The following is a 25,851-nucleotide window of genomic DNA, read 5'->3' on the forward strand; positions in this document are numbered from 1 at the left end:
TTATATCATAATTTTAAATATTTTCCTGAGAAATGTTGATAGTAAACATTAAATGAACCAAAACACAATAAAGGCCAAAAGACAACACAATAATGTGGTCACTGAAAAAACTACTACTACAAAATTAAACTTTTCTACACATTTATAAGCAATGGTGTCTTTAAATTTTGCAGAATCCTAATTTGTAGTCATATAAAGATGGCAAATAATGTTAAAGTTTCTTTCAAAAAGTCACGAGAGGGCAGTCAGTGACAAGTTTGTCTCTCCTCTGTTACTTAAAGGAGACTCTGTGTTCTCATTAATATTAACTGACTGACTCTCAACACTCAGATGTAGTTTTTGCACTGATAAAGGGAGATAAAGACACATTCAGCAATGAAAAAATAGAAGGAATATAATTAATTTAATTTCAATTCATTCATAGTTTTTTCAAATCTTCTTTTTTTTCATTTGGAACTTCATTCAAATGTTCAGTTACAATAACACTGAATGTATACTGGGGACAAATGTGTTTTAAAAGTCATCTAAATAAAGAATTGAATAAGAACAAATATTTTGGACTACATTTTCTTTCCCCTAATGTTTCAGAAAGGTATGCCTCATGAGCACTTCAAAAGAAGTTTCAGAAAATCAACATAACAACAAAAGAAATAGCATTTGTTGCTATTTTTTGTTTCCCCCTCTGAAATATAATTAAGAATATCCCCTTTAGTGGCACTGTGAAATTGATCAAATGTTGTGAAATTCTTCATTTGTGGCTTCATAATGAAGGTTAACCAATTTTAAACATGTGCTTGTCAACCTGTTGCACAAATTGGAGGAACTCATGAAGAATAAACTTTCAGTTCTCCAGTTTCACCAAACAGTAACTGAGATCCAAGTCAAATCCATTTCTACAATGTGAGGAGGAGTCAATGCAAAACTCAGATGTCTTCCTCCTCTACTTATCTGACTGCAGAGAGGATGACAGAGAACAGTGGACACACAGTTTACCATGATGGACTATAGGACAGGACTGCTGCTGTTAACTGTCTGCTGGGCAGGTGAACATCTCAGCTGATCTTAATTTCAGATAACTTTTTAATTTGTGCTGCCAATCCAATGACACACATATTTTTTGTCTCAGCAGGTGTTGATGGTCAGACTCTGACAGAATCTGAACCAGTGGTTAAAAGGCCTGGAGAATCTCACAGATTGACCTGTACAGCCTCTGGATTCACATTCAGCAGCCAATACATGAACTGGATCAGACAGGCTCCTGGAAAAGGACTGGAATGGCTTGCTGAGATCTATACTGCTAGTGGCGGCACTTACTACTCTGAGTCAGTCAAAGGCCGGTTTACCATCTCCAGAGACGACAGCAGACAGCAGGTGTATCTGCAGATGAACAGTCTGAAGAATGAAGATTCTGCTGTTTATTATTGTGCTCGACAGCCACAGTGACTGGAGTTGTTGAGCAGCTGTACAAAAACCTGCAGAACTCATGTTTACTGGACTGATGGAGCCAAAGCATGAAGTATTTTATATCATACATAATTATAATTTTAAATCTGTTCCTGAGAAACATTTATAGTGAATGTTAAATGAAATAAAACACAATAAGAATATTTGTTGATAAAAAGCCTGCAGAACAGCACAACAATGTAGTCACTGAAATAACACTACTACAAAATTTAGAGACAATAATGTCTCTAAACTTTGTGCAATCTAAATGGATCATCATAAAGATGAAAAATAATGTTACAGTTTCTTTCATAAAATCACAAGAAGGCAGTCACTGACAAGTTTGTCTCTCCTCTGTTACTTAAAGGAGACTCTGTGTTCTCATTAATATTAACTGACTGACTCTCAACACTCAGATGTAGTTTTTGCATTTTGTCTCACAGGTTTCAGTTCCTGAGCAGCTGTTTTCCTCTTGAGGCTCCAAGTTTCTCTGTATGTCTTCAAACATCTGCTGACACTGAAATGATTAAAAACCTTTCATGCCAACCAGTAGCATCAGACAGAAGTATTCATACTGTTTACATGATGCTGTCTGCTGTCACTTTGCTGCAAATACAGGAAGAACACTAAGTGATCAAATGCTGCAATAACAACAAGCTGTTCTTACATTTGAAGTTAATCTTAAATGTGATGTAGGAGGTGCTGACAGTAAATACATTCTCTCAGGAAAACAGCTCACATCATATTTAAAGTGTTTTAATGATTTGAAAACATGCTGAACACACTGTAAACATGGCATATAGAAAGCAACATTCTTGGTGGTTTCTCCTTTTGTTTCCATGACACATCATCATTAATATTGTGATGCTGATTTGAAACAATATGTTTTCCATTATCTACGGTTCATGTAATATTCACAGTAAAATAGTTGTGATAATCATTTATAGTTGTTTCATTTCTGTAAAAACAGGGACATTTTCAAAAAGTTACAATATCATGTGTAAAGCAGAGGTGATTTCCAGGCATGTTTTCACTCTGCAGATATAATAACAGTCAACAGACTCTTCTATTGGCTCCAGTCAGACCAACATTGATGCTTATGTTTGATTCTATGCAAACTCAGTGAGCTTCCTTGTTACTCAGCTATAAAAACTTCCCATCAGGCTGTCAGTGGAGTTCACAGCACGTCACTTTCAACATCAACCATGTTTTCTGTAGCTCTGCTGCTGCTGTAGGCAGCTGGATGTGAGTCTCTCTGGATTTGTCAAAGTCAACAGTTCTTCTTTTGCAGTTTAACTTGATCATTTGTTACAAAACATTTTGTTTTTTTAACAGGTGTGAAGTGCGACCAGTTGACACAGACAGCCTCTGTGACTGTGCAGCCAGGTCAACGTCTAACCATCACCTGTCAGGTCTCTTATTCTGTTAGTGACTACTGGACAGCTTGGATCAGACAGCCTGCGGGGAAAGGACTGGAGTATATTGGAAGGATAGCTGGATCCACCACATATTACAAAGATTCACTAAAGAACAAGTTCAGTATCAGCTCAGACTCTTCCAGCAACACAGTGGCCCTCATTTATCAAACGAACGTACGGCAGAAAAATGTGCGTACGACCATTTCCACGCAAACTTCGGCATTTATCAATCTGAACGTGAGCGGGAGCTACGATCAAATCTCACGTCAGGTCTGAGATCGTGTACGCAAATTTGAGTCTGTGGATTTGCGGTGCAGCACAGCAAAATCTGGCTGAGTCTGAAAATAACAAACCTCAGCTGTCATTAAGCATAAGCAGTCACATATTTAGATCAGATCAAAACGGGTTCTTAAAACGAATAAAACAAAAAACATTTTTTTAAAAGCCCGCATTCTTACTGAAAGGCTACCACTTTTTTGTAATATAAAATATGATAGGCTACGTGACAACTAATTAATGGAATACCTAATAACCCTGCTACAGAGCAGGAACGCAGACACAGTGCGCACACACGCACACGGGTCACAGTGGAGCTGCTTCGGGTTGCTGAAGGGCAGGTGGCTCTGTCTCGGACCAGCAGGGGGAACGCTGAGAAAGTGTGCGATATCATTTTGGCCTGTCAAGTTTTGCACAACATTGTATTAGTGAATGGAGTGAGTGCCTTGGATGTGCCGGCGCAGCCAGATGAGCCAATGCCCATGGAATCGTGGCCAGCACAACCTCCACTGGGGGCTATACGGAGGAGACAGGACCTCATTCATCACCTTTAAAACGTAAAGTATACCTTAAACTCTTGCAAATGCTCTGCAGTATTTAATCAGTAATGTGAATTATTGGTGGAATTGGCTAAAGGCATAATAAACACAGAAAATGGACAACATTTAGTCATTTTTAGACTTTATTAAGGCTTTTTTAGAGTTTCATTAATTTCTTTTAATGTGTTATTTGTTGCCTCATGTGCGCCGACAACTGAGGCCAATAAACTGCATATTTCTATTTGTCTGTCCAGGACCTCTGCCGTGATGATGTTTGGTCTGGGAGCAGCACCGGGGCCAGAGGGCACGCGCTCTGGGAAGGAGACCTGGCCGACATGATGCTGGTGCCTGGCTGTGAAGCATTTAAAAATACAATAAAAATGTATACCCATGTAACATGTGTAAGCCTAATTATGTGTAGGAAATGTGAACAGTCAGAGTTTGATAGATTTTACAATGCAAGCAAAAGGGGGTTGTTAGTTACCATTCTGCTCTGGCTCTGACGCGACTGCGTCTGCGTCACCTCAGCCGGAGTCCGTTCCTCTGACAACGCTGTTGACTGCCTCCGTTATTCTCTTCCATACAGCGTTTTTATGACCTCCTTTAATTCCATTTTTCAGACTGCCAAAACGCAAATCTTTGTTTTGCTCCACCTCGGATGTCAGGATGCCGAGCTCCATCTCGAAAAAGTTTATTTTCTTGCCAGTGTTTCTTCTCTCCATGTTTGACCTCAGTGGGCGAGGCCTCCGAACCAGGAATATTTAAGGGCGTAACATGTTAATGACGTGGGGCGGCTGTAGCTCAGTGGGTAGAGCTGGTTGACTGGTGATCAGAAGATCGCTGGTTCAAATCCCGGCTCCCCAGGGCGGGACTGAGCTGCATGTCGAAGTATCCTTGAGCAAGATACTGAACCCCAAAGTTGCTCCTGATGTGCAGTTGGCACCTTGTGTGAAGGCAGCGACTCCATAGAGTGAAACTGGATTTGGCCCCAGTAAGCCCCGCAACCCCTTAGGCAACATCCCGCGACCCTCACGGATAAGCGGAAAAGAAAACGGAACGGAACATGTTAATGACGATCGAATTCAGCCGCCGCATTTATCAAGACCCGCTCATTCGTACGCTGAGATTGGTCAGATACGAATGTTTTATAAATCACACGTGTGTCCTGTCGTACGACCAATTCTGCGCTCAGATCTGCGCCCGTTTTCACGCAAGATTGATAAATGAGGGCCAGTGACTCTAAATGGACAGAATGTGCAGTCTGAAGACACTGCTGTGTATTACTGTGCCAGAAGAGCCACAATAACACAAACCATCAGTAGACCTGAACAAAAACCCCTCAGTGCCTGAACACTTGTAACATGAAGCCACCAGAGGAGGAGCCCTCAGACCAATAATGATTTCAACACCAGTTCACTGTTACTGTGAAAAGAGGAAGAGACACATTAAACAAAATAAAAGAAACATGAGCTGGTGTCTGAACATATTCCAAAATGATTATACTGAATGGAGACATTGTTTTTCTGACATACAATATGTAACTTAAATACTGACAACATTATTTCAGCTCAAAACTGCATTTTAAAAAGCTCTTTCTCTAAACAAAACGTCATCAGAAAAAACGATATTACAACACAAGGAATAACATTTGTCATCATTTCTTCTTGTAAATTATAAATTCAAATATTCAATTTAGTGGTATTGTAAAATTGACCAGCTTGTATTCTTGACATGATGCACAGTGCTTCATATTTAGGGGCAACAAACTTAAATGATGTGTTTGTCAAACAGTTGCACAAAAACAACTAAACATGCAATAGTTTCTGTTTAAGGAATAAATCATGTTCAGTAAATATTAATCATCCAGTTTCACCAAACAGTGACTGAGATCCAAGTCAAATCCAATTCTACACTGTGAGGAGGAGTCAATGCAAAACTCAGATGTCTTCCTCCTCTACTTATCTGACTGCAGAGAGGATGACAGAGATCAGTGGACACACAGTTTAACATGATGGACTTTAGGACAGGACTGCTGCTGTTAACTGTCTGCTGGGCAGTTGAACATCTACACTGATCTAAAGTTGTATTTGTCTTAAAAATGGTTCCAGCTTAAAGCAACTGACCACTGTATATTTATTTGTGTCTCAGCAGGTGTTGATGGTCAGACTCTGACAGAATCTGAACCAGTGGTTAAAAGGCCTGGAGAATCTCACAGACTGACCTGTACAGCCTCTGGATTCACATTCAGCAGCTATCCTATGGCCTGGATCAGACAGGCCCCTGGAAAAGGACTGGAGTGGATCGCCTATATAAGCACAGCTAGTACTCCTATCTATTACTCCCAGACAGTCAAGGGAAGATTCACCATCTCCAGAGATGACTCCAGCAGTAAAGTCTACCTACAGATGAACAGTCTGAAGACTGAGGACACAGCAGTGTATTACTGTGCCAGAGAGACACAGTGAGAGACAATAACAGGAGAGTCATACAAAAACTACTTCCTCTATTTAGCACTGGGAACACTTAGCTGTCTAACCATCACTTTTCCTTCGTCTCTGATTAACAAACAATAGCAATACATCAGTACACAAAGTAAGTGGACATGGTCTGAGTAAATGCAACAAACAATTTACTCTAAAATGCTACTTTTATTCCCTTTCTGTCTTAATATGAGTCTGAGTCACAAATAGCCAGAAACCATGGGACTCCAGCACACACATGTTGTTAAATGCAAACATTAATGTATACAGGGATGTCTGAGGAGTTTATATTAATTAATCGTTATGTAAATTGTTAGGTAATTATGTGTTTCCGGCAGACAGAAGTAGAGTTGAGAATTTTAATGGTAGATCTAAGTTGACTTCCCCTGCAGTCAACATCAACACAGAAGAGACTGAGAGAGACTTAAATGTTCCTCAATCCAAGATGCATGTGACTTGTTTTATTAATCTACATAATCCGTATGTATTGTAATGCCTTAAAAAATGACAAAACATTTTGTGATTCAACTACAACTTAAACAGTAGCTGTATCTATTCACAAATAGGATGCACGCTTCCATTTTGTAATTTAAAGATTGTCACTGATGATTATTTTTCATGACACATTCAGTCCAGAAATTAGTTTCCAGGACATTTTTCTACATTGTCTGCTGTTACTCTGCTTATGAAAATGTGTGTGTGTCACATGTTCCCTCTTTAAACCTGTAGAGGAGGTCTATGCAAACTCTCCTCTTATAAACACACCATCAGTAACTTGTGACAGAAACCTGTGACAGACTGAGATATATTTGAAACACTGAGATCAGAGAGCTCTGAACTACAGTGTTTATCACAGAATGGAAAATACAATCATCTGGAGTTTATTATTTGTAGTTAGTATTCATGGTGAGAAAATTCATTCTGCTTTACTTCTTTTGTAAATGTCAAACCTGTGATTTACAAGTTTGTTGGATGATGATCACATTTTCTTTGCTTCCAGGAGTTTGGAGTGAGATCAAACTGGACCAGTCTCCCTCTGAGGTGAAAACACCTGCAGAGACAGTGAAGATGTCATGTATCATATCTGGTTATAGCATGACGAGCTACACTATTTCACTAGATTACTCACAAAAATAGTCTCCTCAATTGGCAAAACATTATTTCATATTAAACTGCCCATGTCATTGTGTTTAAGTACAAACAATGAAAGCTGTTGATCAAAAAGTTCATTCAAATCATTGATGGATGGTTTAACATGATGAGATGACAATAAAACATTTTCAAAAATGCTCATGGATATTCTCTGATTACTGAAAGATACTGAACAGCAGATCATTGACCTCATCTGTCCAATATGCTTGTGCGGAGTAATGAGAAAACATGATGCTGAGACAAATTACACTTGAACTGATTTGAATAAATGTCATTTGTAAATGTGAAGTTTAATTCATAGAAATGTGGGAAGTGTTTCCTCCCTGTGAGGAGGAGTCAATGCAAAACTCAGATGTCTTCCTCCTCTACTTATCTGACTGCAGAGAGGATGACAGAGAACAGTGGACACACAGTTTAACATGATGGACTATAGGACAGGACTGCTGCTGTTAACTGTCTGCTGGGCAGGTGAACATCTACACTGATTTTTATTTCAAATATTTTCATTGTTGTTGGGAACGTAACTCATTAAATGTGTATCTTGTTTGCCTTGACAGGTGTTGATGGTCAGACTCTGACAGAATCTGAACCAGTGGTTAAAAGGCCTGGAGAATCTCACAGATTGACCTGTACAGCCTCTGGATTCACATTCAGCAGCCACCACATGAACTGGGTCAGACAGGCTCCTGGAAAAGGACTGGAGTGGATTGCCTGGGTTGAAAATGATAATGACAGGAAATTCTACTCTGAGTCAGTCAAAGGCCGGTTTACTGGCTCCAGAGACAACAGCAGACAGCAGGTGTATCTGCAGATGAACAGTCTGAAGACTGAAGATTCTGCTGTTTATTATTGTGCTCGAGGCTCACAGTGACTGGAGTTGTTGAGCAGCTGTACAAAAACCTACAGTGCTCAATTTTACTGGGCTGATAGATCCTGAAAAATACTTACAGTTTTATTCATTCCTTCATTCTTTGTACAATCATGAACAGTATTAACGAATGAGTCATTGAAGGGACACTGGGTAGTTTAGGAGAATACATTTTAACTCAGAATTGTAATATTTACAATGTCAATGAGGTAATAATACAAACTCAGAGATATTTATCTTTTCCATAAGTGAATAAACAAGTTGTTCTCAGAGGAAAATAAGGTCCCCAGAACACCGTTTGAAACTAGAGAGGTGGCAGGGTCAGTAGTCAATGATCTTTCATCAAAAGATCTATCACATTAAAATGTATTTCCCAAAATTACAAAGTGAACCGTAAACCAACGACAATAAGCATTTAAACTTATAATGAAATGAATCTTACTGTAATGATCAATCACTCACATAATGTATAATGATGAGACTGAACGCCGAAGTCATCTCACATCAACTTGTTTACTTAGTGAAAACGAAACCCAATGCATGCACCAATGCATAGCCTTATGGGTAGTGCAGTCTACCGATACACCTTCCTCTCTTAGCTAAGCAACATCTTTTTTTTCAGAATACATCTGTATTCTTTTATCAGAACATTAAACTCATTTCAAACCTTTTCTTTTATCAAATCATTGTCAACGCTTTTATGACATTAACTCATCAAATTCTTATCACATTTGTAACATTTGTACGTCAAGTCTCTCAGGAGCCTTGGAAACTCTGCCTGACTTGGTGGTGGCTTCAAAGGAGTTCCCAGTAGCTCTCAGTAGCGAGGGTTGCTTGTGACATGTGCGAAGCAGCTCTCTTCTGCAAATGTTCTGAATGTCTCTGAGGCCCATTGCCGGATACAACAGTCTCTGGATATCCGTGATGTGCAAAAGCCTCCTTCACAGCACGAACAGTAGCCTCAGATGATGTGACCCTGAGCTCAGCCACCTCCATGTATCGCGAGAAGTAGTCAATGATGAGCAGGTAGGTCTTGTTTAACCCACTCGAACAGGTCCATTCCAACCTTTTGCCAGGGCATGCCTGCTTCTGTGTGAGAACGGCACCTATTCCGTGTGGTGATTCATCTGAGTGAGCCACTTTTGCCACCTGAGGTACAAGCTTTGACAGGTAGTTTGCCATGCCTATAAGGCGCCTGACGTCCTCCATACATGTAGGCTCAGGCATCTGTAGGATAGCTTTCACCTTGTTTGGATCTGGCTCACTTCCTTTTGAAGACACCTTGGCCCTCATTTACCAATCTAACGTAGAAACCAGTGCAGATCCGAGCTCAGAAATCCTCTACGACAGGGTTCATGTGTGATTTAGAAGCGTTCGTATCTCATCGATCACAGCGTAAGAATGATATGAGGTTGTTAAACGTGGCGGCTGAAAACAATCGTCATTTAAATATCACGCCCTTAAATATTATCAATTTAGAGGCTTTGCCCCTAGAGTTTACGACATGGAGATGCGTAATACGTCCATTAAGAGGAACTTCTCCGACCTTGAAATTGAGACCATAACATCGCAAGTACAATTAAACAAATTAGTTTTATTTGGCAGCCTGAAAGTGGCATCAAAGGAAGTCAGAAGAATGCCATAGCCAAGCATTTTGGCTGTTTAGCCTGTATTTAAATTAATCACAGCCGCATGGTGCTGGAAAAACTTGCAAATGCACCTTGGAAAGTGTTTGTATTGAACCATGTTCGTAGTTTAAATAATTAGACGGTTGCAGTCAGAGTTTATTTCTTTATTTAAATGATGTCTCAGATAATTCATAGCCAGGCACAAGTGGCGTTGTTCCGGCTTCGGCTGAAGAAACCAGTCTGGAGCCAGTTCCACAGAGCCAGTCGACTGTGAGCTGTGTGTGCAGGCGCGTGTCCTCCACCGCCCGTGCAGACACGTCATAATGTGTATTTGAATCCATCAAGCCACTGATTGATTTCCCACCGACCTCCTTGTAGACAAATCCACATGACCGAGAGGAGGGTTAGCAAAGAGGAAAACAAACTGAACTTATATTTATACACCGATTGACACAATTTATGTGTCAATTTAGCTTGCAAGCTAAAGCAGTAAGTTTGTAAGTCCATGAACTGTATATTATTTTAAATAGTACAATTTTATGAAATAAATATACGTTATTGACTTTACCTGTGATGCTTCACCTGAGCTGGCAGCTCCACCAGCAATGCCAGCCCTGAGTAATTTGGTGCCCTAAGCAAGATTTTAGCCAGCGTCCCCTTGCATCGCAGTCAATTTTACAATCAATGTTCATACACTCACACATAAAGTGTATGTATGTATTCAAGATTTTAAGTAAAAAATATCACACCAAATAAAAACTGAAGAAAGAAACAAGTGATAAAAATCGATATAAATAAGGCATTGTGCAAACATATTATCACTCAGCCTCAGCAAGTGCCACCTCTTGCTTGTCAGCCGCTTTGCAAAACGACCTCCAACTCCTTCCATGTTGCCATGTGGGTATTGTGCTCCTGGCTATCCTCATGAACCTTCAGCAAGTGGCTTGCATTTTTCCAGTCCTTTAGTCCCTCCTTATTAAGTCTGTATTCTTTTGGAGAAAACATTGAGCAGCAGAAGCAGTGCAAGCTATCATTTCTGTTTGAGTGCATCAGCCATCTTTTGATTTTTTCCTCATTGACTACGGATCTGTTACAAAAGTCATGTTGACACTCTCCCATCTTTGTTTTTGGGAAATGTGTAACTGCTTTTTTATTTGCATTGGGCCTCTGTGAACTAACTCTCATCTCACTTTGTCAGTTAGAAGAGATGTCCAGTCAGCCTTTAGTTCTGATGCTGTGTCACTCTGCTGTGCTGAGGTAGAGGGACAGGAGCACCTGATGCTGTGTCACTGGCTGGTGCTGAAATATGTTTAAAGTGCATCTGAAGAGAGAAGAGAAGTATATGTGACCACTGCATGTTAGATTTTAATTAAAAAAACAGACGCTTGATGTGTGCTATACATAAGATAAGATAAGATAAGACAATTTGCCCGTCCTTTTGGCGGCTCGGTTCGCGGTTTTAGACAGAGGCCGGCAAATTGGGGGTCTGTTTTGGTACGCCGATTTTTCGCCTTGGAGGGTACACTAATTTCCGCCTCGCCTGCTATCTAAAAACGAGGTAGCAATATGCCGGCCTCTGCGTAAGGTGGGCGGAGGTGTCAATGACCTGCACTGTTGTGCGACCCACAGCTGGGGAGTTTTAAAACCAAGAAACAGCTGATCACAGCAGCCAGTCCATCATTTAATCCGCGGACTTTAAGAAGAGCAACTGGACAACCGCTGAGATCCAGGAGATGCTTGCTCTCCTCGGTCTCTTTGGTCGTGTTAGCTTGTTGTTGTGTCGGCAAGCTAAGGACGGTTGCTACTTTCAAATTAAAAGCCCTCCGCTAAGATCCCAGTTCTAAACTCCAATGGGGTGCAATGTAAAGCTCTTATTTTGAAGACAAATTCATTGTCAACTGTTCACAGCCGAACTTCGAGCTTCACATCACGTCACATGTTTATGCCTACCTCAGAGGCGGCTTTTAGAAAAGGAGGAATAGTACGCCTCGGTTTTAGAAAGACAGGCTGGCACATTGCGTCCTTACCTTTGAGCAAATGTGCCGCCTTTTCTATCTAAAAAGGGCTATAGATTAATAATGAACATGTGATGAGATTAATTCAACTTTATTGTCCTTGCAATGCAATTCAGTCTAACCAGAGCGCAAAAAGCCGTAAAGTGCAGTGTATATATATATTTCGATTATGAATGATATGGGAAAGCTAAGGTTTAGAGTATTGACAGTAATACGCTTTAACTGCACTTTAACACTGATGTACACTTTAACAAACATAAACTGTGACACAATAAACCAAAGGCTTACAGACCCTATTACAAAGGGGATGGAAAACTAATAGCATTTTAACTGACATACAAGCAGGAAAGACACCTGTAATAACACCTGAACAGGCCTAACCTTAACTTTCCAAACGTCCCTGATGAATTTAAGGTGGAGTAACATTAACACACTTCGACTCAGATATTTATTGATTATTAAACGCTGCTGCAATCCGAAGTAAGCTAGCAAGGTAACACTCTGCTCCAACAACGGTAACTACGAAGCATTAAACTATTAATTTCCTTTCACTTCATCACATTGACCTTACTGTACCTGTATCTTCTTCATGTTTATCTTCCTCTTCTTTCCTTCTATTCCTTCACTGGGCACCGGATGGTTTCAGTCTTTGGGACATTGTAATTCTGCTACAGTATCAGTAAGTCTCTCTCTTGGTCTTGGGTTCTCTGTGCGGTCAGATTCAGGCAGCTCGTCTCTCGACCCGCCCCCCTCACAGAGGACAGGTGCAGTGCAACGTTTGGAGAAATCAGGGTTCGATTATTTTCCCCTGTGATCTGCCTGTAACCTACATGATGTCATTTCAACACTTTTCTACTCGTACCCACAAACTTGAATTCGTGTTAACAGTGTTTGTAGTCGTAGAAATTAGAGTTGCACTCACAACTTTTAGATTCATACTCACATAAAAATAATCCTAACCCAAACAATTTCTCAGACTCGTATATGATAGTAGAATTGTGTGTACAACAATTTTATTTACATACAAATGTTTAGCATTACGAATACAAATGGTTACAATCATGCAGACATCTTTTTGATAGCTATCTTACTCCATAACTTTGTATTCCCTAGAAACGACGTTGGAGGTGAGGTTCACCCAGGGCATCATGAAAGCTAGGACCACCACTGCACTGGTTAAAGGAAGCAGAGAAGCTTTACAAAAACTCCACAGAACATTTGTTTCCAAAGACCTACAGGTGGCAGCAGAACATATGAAGTCAGATGACACTAACTAAGGAAAGTATGACAGTGACTCTAAACACTCACACATACATACATGCATCATACAAAAACAACAGCTGATGTTGTGGTTTGTGACTTCCTGTTTCTCAGTGTTACATCTAATATGTGTTTTTCTACAACAATGATGGTTTATAATGTTCCCATTATTAATGTTTAACAGCAGGTGATGAGAATATATTTGAACATTTACATGATATATCCAGTATGTGGACCACTAAATAAATACATCTGACTGGTGTGTGAATAAACATAATTATCAAATCACATCGGACACTTTTTATTATTAAAAACATCACAATGAAAATCTTAAAATGTATAACATGATATGATGATGTCATTGTTGTTTTGTCCAGAAGTGTGTGAGATGTGGTGTGTTTCTCTGTGAGGAGGAGTCGATGCAAAACTCTGATCTCTTCATCTCTACATATGTGTTGCAGAGTGAAGGACAGAGACTGAATCACTGACAGACACACTGTAGACTGGACAGAGACAACTGGCTTTTACAATGATCACACCTGATTATTTGGTTGTTTTTCTCATCCTGTCTATTAACTGGGCAGGTAAGAACAATGATTGTTTTTCTGACAAACCTCCTGCTACAAAGACAACATGGCTGAATTACAGTAACTAATGAGCTGTTTAACTGTCTGTAGGTACTGAGGGTCAAACACTGACTGAGTCTGAACCAGCAGTGAAAAGGCCTGGAGAATCCCACAGACTGACCTGCACATATTCAGGCTTCAGTGGCAATATTCATGCTGCTTGGATCAGACAGGCTCCTGGAAAAGGACTGGGGTGGGTTTCTACTATCAGCAGTGGTGGTGGCAGCACTGACTACTCTGAGTCAGTCAAAGGCCGGTTTACCATCTCCAGAGACAACAGCAGACAGCAGGTGTATCTGCAGATGAACAGTCTGAGGACTGAAGATTCTGCTGTTTATTATTGTGCTCGAGAGCCACAGTGACTGGAGTTGGTTGAGCAGCTGTACAAAAACCTACAGAACTCAACTTTACTGGGCTGAAGGAGCCAAACATGAAGTATTTTATATCATACATTTCATATATTATAATTTTAAATCTTTTCCTGAGAAAAATTGATTAAATTAAATGAAACAAAAGAAAATAAAGATTATTTGGCCCAAAGACAGCACAACAATGGGCTCACTGAAATAAAACTTAACTACAAATTAAGAGGCAATAATGTCGCTGTTACGACCCTAAAGGTCATAAATGTTTGTCTGTTTTAATGTCCCTCTTTTACCTGAGTGAGTGGCTGTGTCCAAATTCAGGGGCAGCATCTTTCAAGGACCCATCCTTCACCACCAGCAAAGGCAGGGTCCTTTAGAGAGACCTGCAGGCAGCGTCAGCCTGTTGTGAAATTGGACGGTCTACCCTTCGCAGCATTTCCTGGTTGCATCACCAGATGTTCCCGCCCCTACCCGCACCTCACTATTTCTGGTGAGGTAAGGTCCGTGAAAGTGACAAGAAGAGTAAAGTTTGACTGTCAGATCTGTTTGAGCTTCAGGAATTCCTGATTTCCTTTTTTATCCTCCTGCTTGTGGAGGAAGAGGAGAAGCGGCTCTGGTTTATCTCCGGCTGAGAGGACCGTGGAGAGGTAAACCTGTTATTGAACCCACATAATGTTATTATCATTATTAGCTAGCTAACAGTTTGGGCTCATTAACATACCAATACATTACGTTAATGCTGACATGTAAACTGCTGATCGCCACTTATGATTTTATTATTTTAAAGGCATTGTATTTAAAATGTTTGGTAGATAGTTTTGTTTGCTGTAATTTATTATGATTATTATTATTATAATTAGAGTATGAAATTATAATTCTTGCCTCTTTCTTAAAACATTCTTAATGACATGGCAGCCGTGGATCGAGTCAGAACTGCAGACCCAGTTGATGGAGGATGTGGTGGACAGAGGAGACTGGACCCCCAAACACCCTGAGTACCGACCCAGATGATGTCCCACTGACACCATCCAGCCCAGCAGCACAGGGACTCCTGCTCAGCCTGTCACTGTCCATCATCTGTTACTGTTTTAATATTGTTTTTAATAATAATTGTTTTTTTTAATAGTTAATAATAATCTGTAAATAGTTATTTATGCTGTAATTTTGTAAATAGTTGTAAATGTTAAGACCTTAATAATAAAAGAAAACATTCAATCCCTTGTTGTCCCTGAAAAGTAGCACTTGATGCTGTTTGCTGTTATAAACTGTACTTAAGCTGTAAATACTGAATGGAATAGACAACGTGTAACAATAAAATGAACAATTATGAACAAATAATTTCAAAATAACTCATAAATTAACTAAATAACAGGTAAACATAAGATCACATTAAAACAGGGATGTAAAGATTTACAAAAAGTGACATCAGTACTGACAAATCGGCTATTTATAATTATATATTATATATTATTGCCTTACTCCCATCCAGCCAGCGGAATGTTTCGCCCTGTGAACTTATGTTCTGACCTCGGACAGTGATGAAGCTCTCTGTTTGCTCCCTAAAACACGACGAAGTGTGAAACACACAAAAGAGTTCTAATACAGCAAAAAAATATAATCATCATAAGGATAATAATCATAAACTTAGCTCTTTATTCCAACTAGACTTTACACGGATCACAGCCTGATCTAAATCTGTTCATGAACGTAAACGTCTATTGGTTGAAAGTAAAAGGCATTAAGTTGAGCATTACCAACGTATTTTAACTGATATTTTGAGATTTTAAGGTCCCTTGAAGTTTAACATATCTGGCGTTTGACGCTCAAATTAGTAAAAACTGAGTATAGACCCAATACTTACATTTAAATGAGAGATCTGCGCCACTTGAGGTTGCCATTATTTATTTATCTATTTCTTCTCTTTAGGCGCGCAATGAATCTTGGGCAATTTGTAGCCACGAAGGATAGTAGCTGTGTGTCCTCCAGAAACAGGCAAAAGAAGGAGGCATTTGTGGGGAGCATTTGGAGCACACTTTGAATTTGGACAGGCTTCACACGGCTTCACTCTCCTTCTCTGCCGCCGAAACTCTCATCCATGCATTCATCACCTCACGACTCGACTACTGCAATAGCATCCTCTATGGCTCATCATCCAAGGTTCTCAACAAACTTCAGTACATTCAAAACTCAGCTGCCCGCCTCCTTACACACACCCGCTCCCACAAACACATCACCCCTGTTGTCCAAAACTTACACTGGCTCCCTGTCCCATATCGAATCAACTTCAAGCTCCTCCTCCTCACCCACAAAGCCCTACATAACCAGGCCCCTTCCTACCTCACAGACTTGCTCCACCACCACACTCCATCCTGCAACCTCCGATCATCCGACGCTAACCTCCTCTCACACCCGCTCAGGACCAAGCACCGCACCTGGGGCGACAGAGCCTTTTCCATAGCCGCCCCCTCCCTCTGGAACGCCCTCCCCAAACACATCCGTGACTGTTCTAACCCATCCACCTTCAAATCATTACTCAAGACTCATCTTTTTAAATCTGCTTTTAACCTGCAATAATAGCTATCTTTCTTGTGCCCCCCATCAGTTTTTGTAATCGCAAACACACACACAGTTATTTGCACATTGTTTGTTTGTCCTTATATGTACTTTTCATTTATTTCTTTATGTATTTTTCCTCTGTTTTTGGTTTAATGTAAAGCGTCTTTGAGAGCTGTAAAAGCGCTGTATAAATAAAATGTATTATTATTATCATTATTATTATTATTATTAGTGACGTAATTGCACTTCAAATATATGCACAAGGATGCTGCCCCTGAATTTGGACACAGCCTGTGTGTGCATGTGTGTGTGACTGGTTGCAGGTGTGTTTGAGTGGTTGCAGGTTGCCCCAGGGAGCTGATTGGCTGCTGCCTTGGAACCACAAGTTTAAAGGCTGGCTCCGCCCAGTTCCTGCAGGCTCTCCTCCTCTGCTGACCAGCATTTGTGTGATTGTGGACAAAAAATGTTTGCTAATAAAACTTTGTTAAAATGCTCACTGCTTGTGGTGTTTGGGGAACAGGAAGAGGGGAGTCTCATTTTCCTGTTGCGCCAGGGTTTCCCCTAGGCCCTGCTCGTAACAGTCACTAAATTGAAGTCATTGATATAAATGTAGCCACTTTCAGTCAAGTAATTTAGGGTTCATGTATTCTTTAATTAGATATATTCTCATTAATACACTAAGCTGAATTACTGCATTAGATACAGCTTTTGTCAGCTGAGGATTTTGGTCACTTTATTCAAAAGGTTAATGCATTTCAGTCAGGGATATTATGAACCAGGATAAGTGAAGTCATTTGAGTTTTGAAGGATAAGATTTTAATCTCTCCCTTTAAAAGATTATTCGGAGAAATAAAGATCCCATAAATAGTTTGTGTCCTCTGTTATTCTAATTTCCCTAGGCCACATAAATGTGAAAAATAATGTTTGTTACTGTCATAAAATCACTAGAGGGCAGTCAGTGACAAGTTTGTCTCTCCTCTGTTACTAAAAGGAGACTCTGTGTTCTCATTAATATTAACTGACTGACTCTCAACGCTCAGATGTAGTTTTTGCATTTTGTCTCACAGGTTTCAGTTCCTGAGCAGCTGTTTTCCTCTCGAGGCTCTAAGTTTCTCTGTATGTCTTCAAACATCTGCTCAGGAAAACAGCTCACATCATATTTAAAGTGTTTTAATGATTTGAAAACATGCTGAACACACTGTAAACATGGCTTATAGAAAGCAACATTCTTGGTGGTTTCTCTTTTTGTTTCCATGACACATCATCATTAATATTGTAATGCTGATTTTAAAGAATATGTTTTCCATTATCTATGGTTCATGTAATATTCACAGTAAGAATAATTGAGATAATCATTTTCAGTTGTTTCATTTCTGTAAAAACAGGAACATTTTCAAAATGTTCCAGTTAAGTGCGTAATGAAAGAAAATATCATGTGTAAAGCAGAGGTGATTTCCAGGCATGTTTTCACTCTGCAGATATAATAACAGTCAACAGACTCTTCTATTGGCTCCAGTCAGACCAGCATTGATGCTTCATATGTTTGATTGTATGCAAACTCAGTGAGCTTCCTTGTTACTCAGCTATAAAAACTTCCCATCAGGCTGTCAGTTGAGTTCACAGCACGTCACTTTCAACATCAACCATGTTTTCTGTAGCTCTGCTGCTGCTGTTGGCAGCTGGATGTGAGTCTCTCTGGATTTGTCAAAGTCAACAGTTCTTCTTTTGCAGTTTAACTTGATCATGTGTTACAAAACATTTTGGTTTTTTTAACAGGTGTGAAGTGTGAACAGTTGACACAGCCAGCCTCTGTGACTGTGCAGCCAGGTCAACGTCTGACCATCACCTGTCAGGTCTCTTATTCTGTTAGTGGCTACTGGACAGCTTGGATCAGACAGCCTGCAGGGAAAGGACTGGAGTGGATTAGGATGAGAGTTGGATCAACAACATACTACAAAGATTCCCTAAAGAACAAGTTCAGTATCAGCTCAGACTCTTCCAGCAACACAGTGACTCTAAATGGACAGAATGTGCAGTCTGAAGACACTGCTGTGTATTACTGTGTCAGAGAGCCACAATAACACAAACCATCAGTAGACCTGAACAAAAACCCCTCAGTGCCTGAACACTTGTAACATGAAGCCACCAGAGGAGGAGCCCTCAGACCACTAATGATTTCAACACCAGTTCACTGTTACAGTAAAGGGAGAAACATTCTGCAGATTTTAGAGAAAGGATCTTAATTCAATTTGACAGTAACAACTTAAATACTTGAACTTCATGAAGAGTGATACACTTTTGTTAAACAAATTACAGTTTTATAAATTTTATACATGATAAAGTCAAGTAATGAAATGAATTCAGTGTACATATTGAAAAAGCTGAAAGTTAGGATATTTTCAATGAGATTTTATTAAACAATTATCATTATCTGAGTCATAATTGCTTTCATCAGTTAATCAGGACTCTTCAGCCAACTTCATGGAGTCTACAAACTACAAAACATGGTGCGTTCATAACAATCCAAAGTGTATTTGTCAGTGAATTAAGTTTCATCCTCTCTTTGAGTGAGATGAAGAGAAACCCCTGAATATTTAGTTTTAATTTTGATTCATTTTAATAGACTTTAGTCAGCTGATTTACTGTCATCAGTATGTAAATTAGCCACCTTGTGTGTTTCGCCTCCTAAGGACGTGAAATTTGTCTCAGTGAGAGGACAGAAGAGCTCACATCAGTTCAGCTTCAACATCAACCATGTTCTCTGTAGCTCTGCTGCTGCTGCTGGATCCTGTGAGGAGCTTTCAGTGGATTCACACTAATAAACACATTAGAAACACTGAATAGTCAGATGGATGATGGAGATAATGTTGATTTGTGTTTCCACAGGTGTGAACAGTATTGATCTCATCCAGCCAGACTCAAAGGTTGTGCAGCCTGGACAGTCTTTGACCATCACCTGTCAGGCCTCTGGTTATTCATTGACTGATAACAGCTATGCAACAGGTTGGATCAGACAGTGTGAAGGAAAACCAATGGACTGGATTTGGCACCGGTTGGGTGGAGGAGACTTTTATCAAAGTAATGCTCTGAAGAACAAGTTCCTTTACCACACACACACAGTAATACACACTAGTCAAAATGATTAGCTTAAAATGTATGTAGATATAGCTACTACTACACAGTGGGCCTAATAAAAATACCACTTTTGAAACTGCCAGTTATATGAGACACTGGTTGATGGATAGAGTACTTTATTAATCTCAAAGGGAAATTAAAGTGTTACAGCCACTTGACATAAATCAAAATCAAAAAACAATGAGGTAGGTAAAAGAAACAAATACAATTAAAGGCTGAATTATATACAATAACTAAATAGACTAACTCAAATATCAAATATAAATTATAAAGCTGAAACTAGAAGACAAGAGAACCTTAACGAAAACTACAACTATAATATACTATTTGCTGTTTAATTATGTTAATATGCTACAGTGTAGGACACTGTCCATCAGTGTAAGTCAGGTGGATATTGCTGTGGTAGCAAGGTGAATGTCTGTCCATGGATGTTAGAATTAAGTGTGCATTGATAGTTGAATAATAAAATATACAAAATAGTGAAAGCACAAATTATTGTTTAATAAACAATTGAACGTAACATTTTTGCCTGCTTATCTGTCTGATTGATAATTTTATTGATCACTGAGATAGCTTTGACTTGGAATGAAGTTGTTCCAATATAGAAAAAATTAGCTTTGATGTAGTTAAGCTACTTTTGCCATTTTGCTGTAGCTTAGCTTGCTACATTTCTCTGGGGAGTAGCTTTGGTGTAGTGAAGCTTCATTTAATGTAGAGTAACTTGTAGCTTAGCTCACTACTTTTTTCGAGTAGCTTGCCCAACACTGCGTTCATGACTTCAGACAACAACAATGAACGAAGAAGCAGATGAGCCGCTCTGGTTGGCCCGGACGGATGGACGGATGGCAGCGTAGATAAGAGCACGGTTGTGTGCAAATTATGCAAGAAGGAGTTTGCGTATCACCGCAGCATATCAAGCCTCAGATATCACCAAAATGCTAAGCAACTATTTATTATGTTGTTGTTGCAACTGGCACTTTATGTTGAACTGTTTATTGTTTTGGCCAAGGTTATTTACAGAGAGTTGGACTGAAATTGATTTGTTTGGATCAACTGTTGGTAAAGTCTGTTGTGGCCTCTGAAGATAGATGCTTTCTAATAGTCAGGGTTTCCAATGTTCTGAATGTACTTGAAAGTATTGTGTTTTACTTAAAAAACAAAGTGTTATAGTTTACAGAAGGTCTACCTACCTATAGGCTACCTGAATCTCTGAAATGTATTCCTAAATAAGCTATTGCTACACTTTATGGCAAAAATTGCACTGGTCTGTTGGTCTTTAAAAAGAAAACCCAAACAATGTTTTGTTGCTTAAGCTTCTGTATTCAGTCATTATTCAATGGTATACTAAAATCCATGTGAAAAAAATTGCTTCTCACTGTTCTCAGGTCAAATATTTATATGCGATTCAAATGCGATTAATTTCAATTAATTAATTACAAAGCTTCTGATTAATTCGATTAATTTTTTTAATCGAGTCCCAGCCCTAATTTGATACTGTATTTATTTTTTGTCACTGTTTTCTTGTATGTTGAAACCTTTTTGTATAAAGTCATTGATACTGAAAAATAACACTTTTGAAACATTTGAGTAAATACTCCACAACCACAAATTCAATATATTTTCATGAGGGTTTCATTAAACGTTTTTCTAGGATATATTCTATCTTACACAACCAAATTGTTTGCCAAGTCATCACTACTGCATCAAGAAAATGATCCTCCTTCCTGGATTACAAATGTGACTTTTTATTTTTCTAATGTCAGTCCAGAATGTGGTTTCCCTACACACAGACAAATAGATGTCCTAGTGACATGTTTCCTGTGGGCTGTGACTCGTGTCCTGCAGGATCCTGGTCTCCACAACACACCTGAGAGGTGACACAGGGACTAAAACTTTCTTCATGCTCACTGAAACACAACTAAATTCATCATTGTACAAAATACTGTCAGTGGTGAGGTTCAGTGATCACAGGGATTGTCTCCAAATTGTCTCCAAATTCTTGAGGAAAACCTCAAATCATCAGCCAGGAGATTGGGTCTTGGCTGCAGTTGGGTGTTCCAATAGGACAGTAATCCCAAACACACATCAAAAGTGGAAAAGGAACTGCTAAATCAGGCTACACCCGAGGTTTTAGAATGACCTTCCCAAAATCCTGACTTGAACCCCACTAAGAACATGTGGACTGTGCTGAAGAAACAAGTCTGTGCCAGGAAGCCAACAAATGTAGTTGAACTTCACTGATTCTGTCAAGAGGAGTGATTAAAAATTCAGCCAGAGGACTACGAGAAGCGTGTGGATGACCATCAAAAGCATCTACATGAGGTGAAAATGGCCAAGCAATGACTGCAGCTGAAGTTCATTCAGATGTAGTTTAATATCTCAAACAGATTCCAGGACAAACAGCTGGAAGACTGAAGGAGCTGCTTCTTATGGATCTGATGAAAGCTAAATGAATCAGCGATTCTGCAATAAGATACACCTTCATTTCCTGTGCTCCTGAAGGAATAACACTGTCTCCCTTTAAGTTTTCTCTCTTAGCAGTAACCAACCTCACTGAGATGACCCATCAGCTTAGAACTAAAAGTGCAGTGTCCATAAAACATGTTCCTTTTGAAAGCGAGACATTTTGGAAGTCATTTCTTTTATATATTTGGAAAAAATCTCTTAGATTCTCAGTCTAAAAACATATCAGAACTAAGTCAAATTCAGCTGTTTTCTCCCTGTGAGGAGGAGTCAATGCAAAACTCAGATGTCTTCCTCCTCTACTTATCTGACTGCAGAGAGGATGACAGAGAACAGTGGACACACAGTTTAACATGATGGACTATAGGACAGGGCTGCTGCTGTTAACTGTCTGCTGGGCAGGTGAAGATTAACAGTGACCTTAATATAAAGTTACCTGAAAAAGGTTACAGCTTAAAAAACCAATAACTGTTTATTCATTTGTGTGTTGTCAGGTGTCGGTGGTCAGACTCTGACAGAATCTGAACCAGTGGTTAAAAGGCCTGGAGAATCTCACAGATTGACCTGTACAGCCTCTGGATTCACATTCAGCAGCTACTATATGAACTGGATCAGACAGGCTCCTGGAAAAGGACTGGAGTGGCTTGCTGCTATCAGTGGTGGCAGTAGCTACATCTACTACTCTGAGTCAGTCAAGGGCCGGTTTACCATCTCCAGAGACAACAGCAGACAACAGGTGTATCTGCAGATGAACAGTCTGAAAACTGAAGATTCTGCTGTTTATTATTGTGCTCGAGAGACACAGTGACTGGAGTTGTTGAGCAGCTGTACACAAACCTGCAGTTCTCATCTTTACTGGACTGGGATGAGACAGAATTTCTGTTTTGTCGTCATTTTTTATTAAAAGCGTGAACAATTAAGGAGAACAATCATTTACAAACTACAATAACCATTAAAAACACAAGAAAACAAATGTTTTACGGTAACAATCACTCTCTTACAAAACAGTCAAGAACAGCACAACAGTCTATTTGCTTAAATCATTGTTCAGTTCTAATCAAAGAAACACTCGCATCGAAATTCTGCATTTCACAGAATGAAAACATAAAAAAATAACACATACAAAATAAAATACTGATGCTTTTTTAATTTTTTTTATATTATATTCAGTTCAGAGATGGAACAGTTAATGTTTTGTTGATCTGAATGTGAATGTTTCATTTGTATGTCTTTTGTTAGAAGATTTGTGGAAAAAACAGACTTTATAATTGAGCTATTCTTAAATTAATAAACACATTTTCTTTCATATTCTTAAAATAAATGTTCACAACTCCAAGCTCTGACTCCCTGTAACAGGACAGATGATGCTCCTTTCATATCCTGTCAGTGTCCTTCTCTATGCAAAGTGAACTTCCTCACAGTCTGCTATAAAGACTTGATATCATGCTGTCAGCTGCAGCAGAAGAAGAGAAGCTCCCATCAGATCACCTTCAATACCAACCATGTTCTCTGTAGCTCTGCTGCTGCTGCTGGCTGCTGGATCCTGTGAGTCTCACTGAGGCAGAGACACTGACAGTATGATCACAGCACACTGACTGTTCACTCTTATTACACTCATTCAATATTCAACATGTTTTCCTCCACAGGTGTGAAGTGTGAACAGTTGACACAGCCAGCCTCTGTGACTGTGCAGCCAGGTCAACATCTGACCATCACCTGTCAGGTCTCTTATTCTGTTAGCAGCTATGCTACAGCTTGGATCAGACAGCCTGCAGGGAAAGGACTGGAGTGGATTATAAGAGGAGGTGTTGGATATAGCACATACATCAAGGATTCACTGAAGAACAAATTCAGTATCAACTCAGACTCTTCCAGCAACACAGTGACTCTAAATGGACAGAATGTGCAGTCTGAAGACACTGCTGTGTATTACTGTGCCAGAGAGCCACAATAACACAAACCATCAGTAGACCTGAACAAAAACCCCTCAGTGCCTGAACACTTGTAACATGAAGCCACCAGAGGAGGAGCCCTCAGACCACTAATGATTTCAACACCAGTTCACTGTTACATCAGAGAGAGAAACAGACACATTAATCAAAATAAAAGAAACATGAGCTGGTTTATGAAAGTATTCAACCATGATGATATTGAATGGAGACATTATGACTACCATCATGTAAGTGAAATAATGACAAAATGATTTTAGCTCACAAATGCATTTTAAAAAGCTCTTCATCTAAACAAACATAACACTTAAGTAACATAAGTTTAGGTATTCACTACTGCAGTTAAATTTCCCCTGATGTCCTTTAAAAGGTATGCCTCATAAAAAGTTCATCAGAAAATCAACATTACAACACAAGGAAGAACATCTGTTGTCATTTCTTGTTGTTCAGATTAAAATGTAATTAAAAATACTCAATTTAGTGGTATAGCTTGTCAAGTTTTTGACATGATGCACAGTTCTTTATAATGAGGGTCAACCAACATAGATGATGTGTTTGTCAAATAGTTGCACACAAACTACTAAACATGCAATAGTTTCTCTTGAGGGAATGAATCATGTTCAGTTAACATATTAATTCACCATTTTCACCAAACAGTAACTGAGATTCAAGTCAAATCCAGTTACTCCCTGTGAGGAGGAGTCAATGCAAAACTCAGATGTCTTCCTCCTCTACTTATCTGAATGCAGAGAGGATGACAGAGAACAGTGGACACACAGTTTAACATGATGGACTGTAGGACAGGACTGCTGCTGTTAACTGTCTGCTGGGCAGGTGAACATCTACACTGATCTTCATTTTAAATAACTTTTATTTGTGCTGCCAAGCCAATGACACACACATGTTTTTTTTGTCTCAACAGGTGTTGATGGTCAGACTCTGACAGAATCTGAACCAGTGGTTAAAAGGCCTGGAGAATCTCACAGATTGACCTGTACAGCCTCTGGATTCACATTCAGCAGCTACTGGATGCACTGGATCAGACAGGCCCCTGGAAAAGGACTGGAGTGGCTTGCTGCTATTTATGACAGTAGCAACATCTACTACTCTGAGTCAGTCAAAGGCCGGTTTACCATCTCCAGAGACAACAGCAGACAGCAGGTGTATCTGCAGATGAACAGTCTGAAAACTGAAGATTCTGCTGTTTATTACTGTGCTCGAGAGACACAGTGACTGGAGTTGTTGAGCAGCTGTACAAAAACCTACAGAACTCATCTTTACTGGGCTGGAAAAGCCCAAGCATGAAGTCTTTTAAATCATGCACAATTATGGTATAATTTGAAATCTGTTCCTGAGAAATATTGATAGATATCATTAAATGAAAATAGATAGATAGATACTTTGTTCATCCCCTCAGGGAAATTCTAACCAAATAGAATAAAGGTTACTTGTTGATAAAAGACCCAACGGCAGCACAACAATGTGGTCACTGAAATAAAACCACTGCAAAATTCTACAAATTAAGAGGCAACAATTTCTCAAAATTGTCTGTTACTTAAAGGAGACTCTGTGTTCTCATTAATATTAACTGACTGACTCTCAACACTCAGATGTAGTTTTTGCATTTTGTCTCACAGGTTTCAGTTCCTGAGCAGCTGTTTTCCTCTCGACACTCCAA

At 39.4% G+C, this 25,851-nt stretch overlaps 4 gene segments (V, D, J or C); all 4 read left to right on the forward strand.

Moving 5' to 3' along the window:
• Positions 1-7,727: 7,727 nt before the first annotated feature.
• LOC115575185 (immunoglobulin heavy variable 3-30-3-like) lies at positions 7,728-8,303 on the forward strand. The segment is given in 3 exon segments: positions 7,728-7,776; positions 7,866-8,161; positions 8,298-8,303. Coding segments are annotated over 3 exon segments (351 nt in total).
• A 14,274-nt stretch (positions 8,304-22,577) lies between these two features.
• Positions 22,578-23,589, forward strand: LOC115575186 (Ig heavy chain V region 6.96-like). The segment is given in 3 exon segments: positions 22,578-22,626; positions 22,719-23,014; positions 23,581-23,589. Coding segments are annotated over 3 exon segments (354 nt in total).
• Positions 23,590-23,698: 109 nt separating this feature from the next.
• Positions 23,699-24,163, forward strand: LOC115576121 (immunoglobulin heavy variable 3-23-like; the record flags this gene model as incomplete). The annotated part of the segment is given in 2 exon segments: positions 23,699-23,769; positions 23,871-24,163. Coding segments are annotated over 2 exon segments (336 nt in total), but the record flags the coding sequence as incomplete, so codon positions are not given.
• Positions 24,164-24,958: 795 nt separating this feature from the next.
• LOC115576131 (immunoglobulin heavy variable 3-30-3-like) lies at positions 24,959-25,394 on the forward strand (the record flags this gene model as incomplete). The annotated part of the segment is given in 2 exon segments: positions 24,959-25,007; positions 25,096-25,394. Coding segments are annotated over 2 exon segments (348 nt in total), but the record flags the coding sequence as incomplete, so codon positions are not given.
• Positions 25,395-25,851: the final 457 nt, after the last annotated feature.

This window comes from Sparus aurata, chromosome 23 (assembly GCF_900880675.1).
Source record: "Sparus aurata chromosome 23, fSpaAur1.1, whole genome shotgun sequence".
Classification (NCBI taxonomy): domain Eukaryota; kingdom Metazoa; phylum Chordata; class Actinopteri; order Spariformes; family Sparidae; genus Sparus; species Sparus aurata.